General features: G+C 45.0%; 1 protein-coding gene and 1 long non-coding RNA gene across 2 annotated transcripts; one reads left to right on the plus strand and one right to left on the minus strand.

Moving 5' to 3' along the window:
- The first annotated feature begins 2,563 nt into the window (after nt 1-2,563).
- Nucleotides 2,564-4,876, plus strand: LOC129160091 (uncharacterized). The gene is made up of 2 exons (XR_011521833.1): nt 2,564-3,321; nt 3,664-4,876. It is a non-coding gene; the product is annotated as an uncharacterized lncRNA (long non-coding RNA).
- On the minus strand, nt 4,490-7,006 carry LOC107372990 (uncharacterized). The gene is made up of 5 exons (XM_070555592.1): nt 6,349-7,006; nt 5,808-6,001; nt 5,274-5,438; nt 4,880-5,124; nt 4,490-4,803 (listed from the first exon to the last, which is right to left on the minus strand). Exons 2-5 carry the CDS (start codon nt 5,948-5,950, stop codon nt 4,769-4,771), a joined length of 588 nt encoding a protein of 195 aa, XP_070411693.1. The 5' UTR covers nt 5,951-6,001; nt 6,349-7,006; the 3' UTR covers nt 4,490-4,768.
- Nucleotides 7,007-10,438: the final 3,432 nt, after the last annotated feature.

A 10,438-nucleotide genomic window follows, 5' to 3' on the forward strand; every position in this document is an offset into this window, starting at 1 on the left:
TTGTGGTTGTAGGGGCTGTTGGTTGGGGTACATTAAAACAAACCTGATCTCTCTAGGACATTCAGAAGCCAAGTTATAAGCCCACAAATGTGTAACTGGACTACTTGTTTAAATTGACACCAGATCCGGTGACCTTTGGGACATGGTTTGACCCCCTTAGGAAAGAGCTATCATCATGAAACGTTCAGATCACTTACAACTCAATAGATTCTACCTTCCTGTAATGTTTCAGCCTGATTGGACCTTGTTTTCACACAAATGAACCCAGAATGATGTGAAATTGTGCTTTGTGCAACATAATTCTGGGTGCCATTTACAAACCATAAGTGCTAATGACTCCATTCCTTTTTGTGGTTGTAGGGGCTGTTGATTGGAGTACACTAAAACAAACCTAACCTCTCTAGGACATTCAGAAGCCAAGTTATAAGCCCACAAAGGTGTAACTGGACTACTTCTTTAAAGTGACACCAGGCCCGGTGACCTTTGGGACATGGTTTTACCCCCTATAGGAATGTGCGATCATCTTGAAACGTTCAGATCACTTACAACTCAATAGATTCTACCTTCTTGTAGCGTTTCAGCCTGATTGGACCTTGTTTTCATACAAATGGACCCAGAATGATGTGAAATTGTGCTTCGTGCAACATAATTCTGGGTGCCATTTACAAACCATAAGTGCTAATGACTCCATTCCTTTTTGTGGTTGTAGGGGCTGTTGATTGGAGAACACTAAAACAAACATAACCTCTCTAGGACATTCAGAAGCCAAGTTATAAGCCCACAAAGGTGTAACTGGACTACTTCTTTAAAGTGACACCAGGCCCGGTGACCTTTGGGACATGGTTTGACCCCCTATAGGAATGTGCGATCATCTTGAAACGTTCAGATCACTTACAACTCAATAGATTCCACCTTCCTGTAACGTTTCAGCCTGACTGGACCTTGTTTTCACACAAATGACCCCAGAATAATGTGAAAATTTGCTTCGTGCAACATAATTCTGGGTGCCATTTAAAAACCATAAGTGCTAATGACTCCATTCCTTTTTGTGGTTGTAGGGGCTATTGATTGGAGTATACTAAAACAAACCTGATCTCTCTAGGACATTCAGAAGCCAAGTTATAAGCCCACAAAGGTGTAACTGGACTACTTCTTTAAATTGACACCAGATCCGGTGACCTTTGGGACATGGTTTGACCCCCTTAGGAAAGTGCTATCATCATGAAACGTTCAGATCACTTACAACTCAATAGATTCTACCTTCCTGTAACATTTAAGCCTGATTGGACCTTGTTTTCACACAAATGAACCCAGAATGATGTGAAATTGTGCTTTGTGCAGCATAAATCTGGGTGCCATTTACAAACCATAAGTGCTAATGACTCCATTCCTTTTTGTGGTTGTAGGGGCTGTTGATTGGACAACACTAAAACAAACCTAACCTCTCTAGGACATTCAGAAGCCAAGTTATAAGCCCACAAAGGTGTAACTGGACTGCTTCTTTAAGGTGACACCAGGCCCGGTGACCTTCGGGACATGGTTTGACCCCCTATAGGAATGTGCGATCATCTTGAAACGTTCAGATCACTTACAACTCAATAGATTCTACCTTCCTGTAACGTGTCAGCCTGATTGGACCTTGTTTTCACACAAATGAACCCAGAATGATGTGAAATTGTGCTTCGTGCAACATAATTCTGGGTGCCATTTAAAAACCATAAGTGCTAATGACTCCATTCCTTTTTGTGGTTGTAGGGGCTGTTGATTGGAGTACACTAAAACAAACCTAACCTCTCTAGGACATTCAGAAGCCAAGTTATAGGCCCACAAATGTGTAACTGGACTACTCCTTTAAATTGACACCAGATCCAGTGACCTTTGGGACATGGTTTGACCCCCTTAGGAAAGTGCTATCATCATGAAACGGTCAGATCACTTAAAACTCAATAGATTCTACCTTCCTGTAACATTTCAGACTGATTGGACCTTGTTTTCACACAAATGAACCCAGAATGATGTGAAATTGTGCTTCGTGCAACATAATTCTGGGTGCAATTTAAAAACCATAAGTGCTAATGACGCCATTCCTTTTTGATGTTGTAGGGGCTGTTGATTGGAGTACACTAAAACAAACCTGATCTCTCTAGGACATTCAGAAGCCAAGTTATAAGCCCTCAAAGGTGTAAATGGACTACTTCTTTAAAGTGACACCAGGCCCGGTGACCTTTGGGACATGGTTTGACCCCCTATAGGAATGTGCGATCATCATGAAACGTTCAGATCACTTACAACTCAATAGATTCTACCTTCTTGTAACGTTTCAGCCTGATTGGACCTTGTTTTCACACAAATGAACCCAGAATGATGTGAAATTGTGCTTAGTGCAGCATAATTCTGGGTGCCATTTACAAACCATAAGTGCTAATGACTCCATTCCTTTTTGTGGTTGTAGGGGCTGTTGGTTGGAGTACATTAAAACAAACCTGATCTCTCTAGGACATTCAGAAGCCAAGTTATAAGCCCACAAATGTGTAACTGGACTACTTCTTTAAAGGCCCCGTGTGTGAAATTCACAGAAATCATAGTACAAAGATCCGACTCTTTAGCACCACGCAGTTTAGAGTCGGTATTGCAGCTATTGGAGCCCCCGAGGATCAAAAAGTTTTTTTTTAATCATTATTTAAAACTTTATTAACAAATATAACAAATACAATACAAAATCGTGTTGCTGTAAACGGCAGCATGTCATCATCTAATTCCAGCTTTCAAGTCAGCGAACAGGTTAGTTGTTTTCATCTAACTTATTTTATTAATTTAATCTAAATAGGTTTTGAATAAGAAAAACTTTTTTATGTCAGTTATGTTTGCTAATAGCAAACGGCAGCTAGTTAGTGATGACTTCTGACTACAAAAAATGACAATATTTTGTTCATTTTATTTGAGAAATGTTATATTTCTATTTGCCATTTTGGAAATATACAAGGTAGTGTAGTCTGTAATTGTTTTCTCTCCGTAAACAGAGTCAGATATCATCCGATGGTTCATCAGTGGAGACAGACAGAGGACGAGGGAGAGGAAGAGGGCGAGGAAGAGGGAGAGGACAGACGTGTGCCAGCGCACAGAGAGGCAGAGGTGTTAGACATGCGACAGAAGCAGGGCAAGCATCCCAAGATGAAGGAGCCGAATTTGCTCAAACCAGCCGCAACGTCCCACGCACAAGAGGAAGAGGCAGAGCTGCAATAAAGTCTAGAAGATCGGCACTTTCAAGAGCTGATGAGGAGAGTCGAGGAGCTTCAAAGGGAAAGAAGAGCAGAAATTGAGGTTTGTGTAAGATAATGAGCAAATTAATAATTATCTGGGTCAATATATGCCGTCCTGTCACTCATTTCATTCATATAAGTACATACGGTAATTCTATTTAACCGTATAGCAAGTGTTTGGAATTATATGTAGTTTTGTAAAACATTCAGTGTCCTACTTCTTTCCTAATACATATTATTTGTTTTTGATAGTACCTTTATTTTAGGAATTAGCCATTTAATATATATATATTATTAATCAGCTACTCTTATAAACTTGTTAAAACATTTACAAAACATTGCTTTTTACTTTAATTCAATTAAAATAATCTTACAAAAATTCTAATCCTACTTTTCCCCCCAGCGCCTTGTACAGGGCATGAGCCTGGAGGACCACCGTCATCTCACCTCTCAACTTTTGGAAAGACAGCCAGGTCTGGTTTTTGATGTTTTGTTGGACAACCAACGCCGAGATAGGCACACCACACCCGTGCAGGCCCCTGCGTTAACATGGTGTACTTGTGGCAATTGCACAGATATGCCAACAGATGCAGAGCGCAAATGCTGTGGACAAGACTCTGTAAACTGTATAAGCCTTCTGCCCCATTTTAGACTTTACTGTTTGGATGAAGGTGTCCTGAGGATCCATCGTCAGTACAGAGCAGACCTCACCGTATTAGGACAGATTAGGGAACCAGGCGATGACAACAGGGAATACAGTTATGCTGCCTACCGGCACTTCATTTTCTGGCAGCATGGGTCACTTGGACATGGAAATCGAAGAGTCATCCCAAGTTGCTGTGTGGTCAAAATTAGGGAGAAATTTCCAGACCCTCATGGACAGTATACTGGTTTTCTTCCGGGAGTGTAACTGGTCAAAAGTTTACATGGGTTGTTGAAGTGTTTCTGATATTTTGTACACCTTTATATTGTAATTTATTATGTTGAATAAGTATTTTAGATAAATATTTTTTTGAAACCCCAATGTTAGTGTTGTACAATAATGACAAATTTAGAGGTGGCTACTCTTCAGCCATGTATACTCTTGTAATGTGAAAAAAAAAATCACATCTTTACAACTCCATAGTTTTGCATTACATTAGTGAGCTATTAATTTACACTCTTACAGGGTCAAGTCATGAAACCAAAATATGTAATTTTCTGAAAGACATAAGAAATAAAGTAATTAGTACAGATGCACTTTTATTTGAATTAACCTTATTCAGAGTTTGAACAGACAAATTTGGAACACATTTTAATCTTGAAACATGATTTTACACACTTTAGGATAATAAAGAATAGATCTAACGTAAAAGACTGTGCAGAATTTATGTGCTACTTCAAGTAAAAAGAACAACATGTTAGCACAGTAGTAAAGACATCAAAGTGCAATATCTACATTTTTATGTACATTACATTAGTAACACGCAGCAGGTATAGAATACTCCATGTAAATGTAGACAAGATCGTCACTGGAGGCCTGTAGCTGTGTTGAGTTCTGATACTGTGAAAAAAGTATTGTAAGACAAGTGTAGGTAAAGAACTGAGCTGTAGTCAAAGGATGCTAAAATGACACATACCAAGACCTCGGCTGACTTGGATCTGCACTAGCTCCGAAATAGGTGGTGGAGCGATGGGTGGCACAAGACCGAGCCGTCTGGGGTCATCATCCCTCATTGATCTGGTACGAGGCATCCCGACTCCTCTCGCAAACCTCTCGTTGATTATTTTTGATTGGAGTACTGGAATGTATTCGTAGCCCTTTTCTGATTTTAGTGAATACACACTGTACCTTCTGGCATTCTTATTGTACTTCCGTTTGAATCTAAAAAATAGGACAATTGCATAATGAATTTCTGTCACGACAATGGGACAAACTTAAATAACGTGTAGTAACGTTAATACAGCTTTTTAATTGTAAGTGGTAGGCATTATTTTGGCTCAACTCTGACTGAAAAACAAGGTAAAACCTACATTAGTTGGCCTTCAGCATTCCTGATTGCTGGTCGATTAAGGTGAAAGTTATAATCCAGTGCTGCAAGGAGAACTCTGGCTTCATACACTTTGTAGGAGAAGGCTTGACGCTTGCTGGCATACATCAGAATGTGGTTCTGAAATGACTCAAGCAGGGCTGTTGATCTGTACAAATGAACAGTCAGTATGAGAGAGGACAACTGGTCACATGGCTAATAGCAGGGATGCTCCAAGTCAGTCCTGGAGGGCAGCTAACATGCATATTTAGTTCTGTCCCTGGTTAAATACAGCAGAATCAAATTTATCAGCAGTTCCATTAGCAGGCCTCAGTATAAATTAGACACCTTGAGTGTGTAGGCCAGCAGTTATATCTTCTTTAGTGTCTGTATGCACTGTTATTGTATGCATTATTTTCAGGAAATGTATTTGAGCAATTTTTAAAGTGACACTCAGTTGCTGGGAGGCAAAACAGCTAACGGAGCACCCCTGGCCTACAGCTTCACAAAAAAATACTTAAATAAGTCTCACATGTACCTGAAGTGCAGATATTTATGCACGTCCTTCTGCCAGCGTTTGTTCAAGACAATCTCCACAAGAGCTTTGTGACTCCTGGAATCCTTCTCGATCCACTGCTTCCCCTGCTGGTCATCAAGATGATCATGCTGGCAGTTTCCCATTGCCCATGTGTGAACATTGCAAACATGGTGTAGAATTCCAACCCAATGTGCCTGTGCAAAATTAAACACAATGCAAAACAGTATGAATATGACAGGTTTTTAGGTGGAGTTTGGGATACTATTGGAATTAAAGTTTTCTTACAAGAAACTGCTCTATTGTGGTGGCTGTCTTGCAACACCACCAAAAATGATCGATCGTTAAATCATTACATATGTATACGAAGGCGCATAAACAATAAACAAAAAGAAATGCTTCTGAATTTTAAGAGGGTGTGCTACATTTTTGGCACTAGTTAGCATGAGCTGTTTCCCAAACTCTAGCTTACTCCACACAAACTTTGTGTCACAAAGCACACAACTACTACAATGAAGAAATTAAACACACATTTTTAACTTACCTGTCCAAAAGGAAGGTAGCAAGCTCAGCGTGTCTACTGAATCCCTTTTGTAACATGAGGTCTCTCCATCTTGGGAAGGCAACTCCTATATTTACTCTGGTTTTCTCATGATGCCGGTCTTGTTCACTTTTCAAAATCCTTTTTCTTTTACTTGGATGAGACAAACTATCCCGTTTCTCAAGTTTGCTTGTAGAATATGTGTGATCCTCCATCGCTAGAAGTACGGTGTGGCTAGTTTCTTCTTCTTCTTAGTTACTTTGTCAGACTGCATGCTTACAAGGCGCACTTCTGCCCCCTGCTGTTTCTTTGAGGTAACATCATTTAAAAACGCAAACATCAAATGCGAAGCTTAATATGTTGTATGTCCCTAAAAGGTCACTGTATTTTAAGATGGCGCATGCCGTATGGAGCACCGGTCTGCTTCTTTTGTCTAAAATATTAAAATATAAAGCTAATAATAATGCTTAGAATAAATGCTTGTTTGAATTATCATTAAAAAAAACAAATTTGAGAATTTGATATAAGAAATTTGATAACTTATAAGATGAAATATCACACATTGGGCCTTTAAATTGACACCAGATCCGGTGACCTTTGGGACATGGTTTGACCCCCTTAGGAAAGTGCTATCATCATGAAACGTTCAGATCGCTTACAACTCAATAGATTCTACCTTCCTGTAACGTTTCAGCCTGATTGGACCTTGTTTTCACACAAATGAACCCAGAATGATGTGAAATTGTGCTTCGTGCAACATAATTCTGGGTGCCATTTACAAACCATAAGTGCTAATGACTCCATTCCTTTTTGTGGTTGTAGGGGCTGTTCGTTGGAGAAAACTAAAACAAACCTAACCTCTCTAGGACATTCAGAAGCCAAGTTATAAGCCCACAAAGGTGTAACTGGACTGCTTCTTTAAAGTGACACCAGGCCCGGTGACCTTTGGGACATGGTTTGACCCCCTATAGGAATGTGCAATCATCTTGAAACGTTCAGATCAATTACAACTCAATAGATTTGAGTTTCCTGTAACGTTTCAGCCTCCTCCTTGAACCGTCACCTTATCGTGGTGGAGGAGTTTGAGTGCCCTAATGATCCTAGGAGCTATGTTGTCTGGGGCACTTAGTGCCCCTGGTAGGGTCTCCCATGACAAATTGGTCTTAGGTGAAGGGTGAGACAAAGAACGGTTCGAAGGATCTTTCATGGCGGTGAAAACGAAGAGTCGGAGTACCCGGCCCGGAGGGTTACCGGGGTCCCACCCTGGAGCCAGGCCTGGGGTTGGGGCCCGTGAGCGAGCGCCTGGTGGCCGGGCTTTCGCCCATGGGGCCCGGCCGGGCCCAGCCCGAACCGGATACATGGGCTCGTCCAACTGTGGACCCACCACCCGCAGGAGGAACATGAAGGGTCCGGTGCAGTGTGGATCGGGTGGCAGACCAAGGCGGGAGCCTTGGCGGTCCAATCCCCGGACAAGGAAACTAGTTTTTGGGACATGGAACGTCACCTCGCTGGCGGGGAAGGAGCCGGAGCTTGTGGCAGAGGTTGAGCGGTACCGGCTTGATATAGTCGGACTCACCTCGACACATTGCATTGGCTCTGGAACCCGAGACCTGGAGAGGGGTTGGACACTCTACTTTGCTGGAGTTGCTCCGGGTGAGAGGCGGAGGGCTGGGGTTGGCTTTTTGTTAGCCCCGAGACTCTCTGCCTGTGTGTTGGGGTTTACCCCGGGGGACAAGAGGGTAGCTTCCTTGCGCCTTCGGGTCGGGGAACGGGTCCTGACTGTTGTTTGTGCTTATGGGCCAAATATCAGTTCAGAGTACCCACCCTTTTTGGAGTCCCTGGGACGAGTGCTAGATAGTACTCCATCAGGGGACTCCATTGTCCTGCTGGGGGACTTCAATGCTCACGTGGGCAATGACAGCTTGACCTGGAGGGGTGTGATTGGGAGGAACGGCCCACCTGATCAGAACTCGAGCGGTGTTTTGTTATTGGACTTCTGTGCAAGCCACAGTTTGGCCATAACGAACACCATGTTCGAACATAAGGATGCCCACCGGTACACTTGGTACCAGGGCAGCCTAGGTCACAGGTCGATGATAGATTTTGTAGTCGTATCATCTGACCTGCGACCGTATGTTTTGGACACCCGAGTGAAGAGAGGGGCGGAGCTGTCAACTGATCACCACCTGGTGGTGAGTTGGATCAGATGGCAAGGGAACATGCCGCGTAGACCTGGCAGACCCAAACGCATAGTGAGGGTCTGCTGGGAACGCCTGGCAGAAGAACCTGTCAAAACGGTCTTCAACTCCCACCTCCGGCAGAGCTTTGACCACGTCCCGAGAGCAGTGGGGGACATTGAGTCCGAGTGGGCCTTGTTCCACTCTGCGATTGTCGAGGCGGCTGTTGCTAGCTGTGGCCGTAAGGTGGCCGGTGCCAGTCGTGGTGGCAACCCCCGTACCCGCTGGTGGACACCAGAGGTTCGGGGAGCCATCAGGCTGAAGAAGGAGGCCTACAGGGCGTGGCTGGTCTGTGGGTCTCCGGAGGCAGCAGACAGGTACCGGATAGCCAAGCGGGGTGCAGCAGTGGCAGTTGCCGAGGCAAAATCTCGGGCGTGGGAGGAGTTTGGTGAGGCCATGGAGAAAGACTATCGATCGGCTCCAAAGAGGTTCTGGCAAACTGTCCGGCGCCTCAGGAGAGGAAGGCAGCAACTCGCTCACACTGTTTACAGTGGGGATGGGGAGCTGCTGACGTCAACTGAGGCTATAGTCGGACGGTGGAAGGAATACTTTGAGGAGCTCCTCAATCCCACCAATGCGCATTCCGAGGAGGAACCAGAGCTGGGAGGCCTGGGGATGGACTGTCCGATCTCGGGGGCAGAAGTTGCTGAGGTAGTCAAACAACTACACAGCGGCGGAGCCCCGGGGGCGGATGAGGTTCGTCCTGGGTATCTCAAGGCTATGGATGTTGTAGGGCTGTCATGGTTGACACGTCTCTACAACATTGCGTGGTCATCGGGGGCAGTTCCTAGGGAGTGGCAGACCGGGGTGGTGGTCCCCATCTTTAAGAAGGGTGACCTGAGGGTGTGTTCCAACTATAGGGGGATCACACTCCTCAGCCTCCCTGGAAAGGTCTACTCCAAGGTACTGGAGAGGAGGGTCCGATCGATAGTTGAATCTCAGATAGAGGAGGAGCAATGTGGTTTTCGTCCTGGCCGTGGAACTGTGGACCAGCTCTATACCCTTGCAAGGGTGATGGAGGGGGCATGGGAGTTTGCCCAACCAATCCACATGTGCTTTGTGGATTTGGAGAAGGCTTATGACCGTGTCCCCAGGGGCACCCTGTGGGGGACGCTCCAGGAGTATGGGGTGGGTGGCTTTCTGTTAAGGGCCATTCAGTCCCTTTACCAGAGGAGCGTGAGTTTGGTCCGCATAGCCGGTAGTAAGTCGGACCTGTTCCCAGTGAGGGTTGGACTCCGCCAGGGCTGCCCTTTGTCACCGGTTCTGTTCATCACTTTTATGGACAGAATTTCTAGACGCAGCCGTGGTGTGGAGTGTGTCGAGTTTGGTGGCAGGAGAATCTCGTCTCTGCTTTTTGCGGATGATGTGGTCCTCCTAGCTTCATCCAGCTCTGACCTTCAGCTCTTGCTGGGTAGGTTCGCGGCCGAATGTGAAGCGGCTGGGATGAGGATCAGCACCTCCAAATCTGAGACCATGGTTCTCGACCGGAAAAGGGTGGCTTGCCACCTCCGGGTCGGGGGAGAGGTCCTACCTCAAGTGGAGGAGTTTAAGTATCTCGGGGTCTTGTTCACGAGTGAGGGTAGGAGGGATCGGGAGATCGACAGGCGGATTGGTTCGGCATCTGCAGTGATGCGGACGCTGAGCCGATCTGTCGTGGGGAAGAGGGAGCTGAGCCAGAAAGCCAGGCTCTCGATTTACCGGTCGATCTACGTCCCAATCCTCACCTATGGTCATGAGCTTTGGGTAATGACCGAAAGAACGAGATCGCGGATACAAGCGGCCGAAATGAGTTTCCTCCGTAGGGTGGCCGGGCTCAGCCTTAGAGATAGGGTGAGGAGCTCGGACATTCGGGAGGG

The sequence above is a fragment of the Nothobranchius furzeri genome, chromosome 1, assembly GCF_043380555.1.
Source record: "Nothobranchius furzeri strain GRZ-AD chromosome 1, NfurGRZ-RIMD1, whole genome shotgun sequence".
NCBI classification, from domain to species: Eukaryota; Metazoa; Chordata; class Actinopteri; order Cyprinodontiformes; family Nothobranchiidae; genus Nothobranchius; species Nothobranchius furzeri.

Bases quoted from the DNA above. Each gene is read 5' to 3' on its own strand.
- LOC107372990 (XM_070555592.1), bottom strand. From the start codon at position 5,950: ATGGGAAACTGCCAGCATGATCATCTTGATGACCAGCAGGGGAAGCAG. The intron at 5,125-5,273 runs GTAGGTTTTACC...CCTATTTTTTAG, and splicing joins AATGCTGAAGGCCAACTAAT to ATTCAAACGGAAGTACAATA. The intron at 4,804-4,879 runs GTATGTGTCATT...CTTTTTTCACAG, and splicing joins CCAAGTCAGCCGAGGTCTTG to TATCAGAACTCAACACAGCT.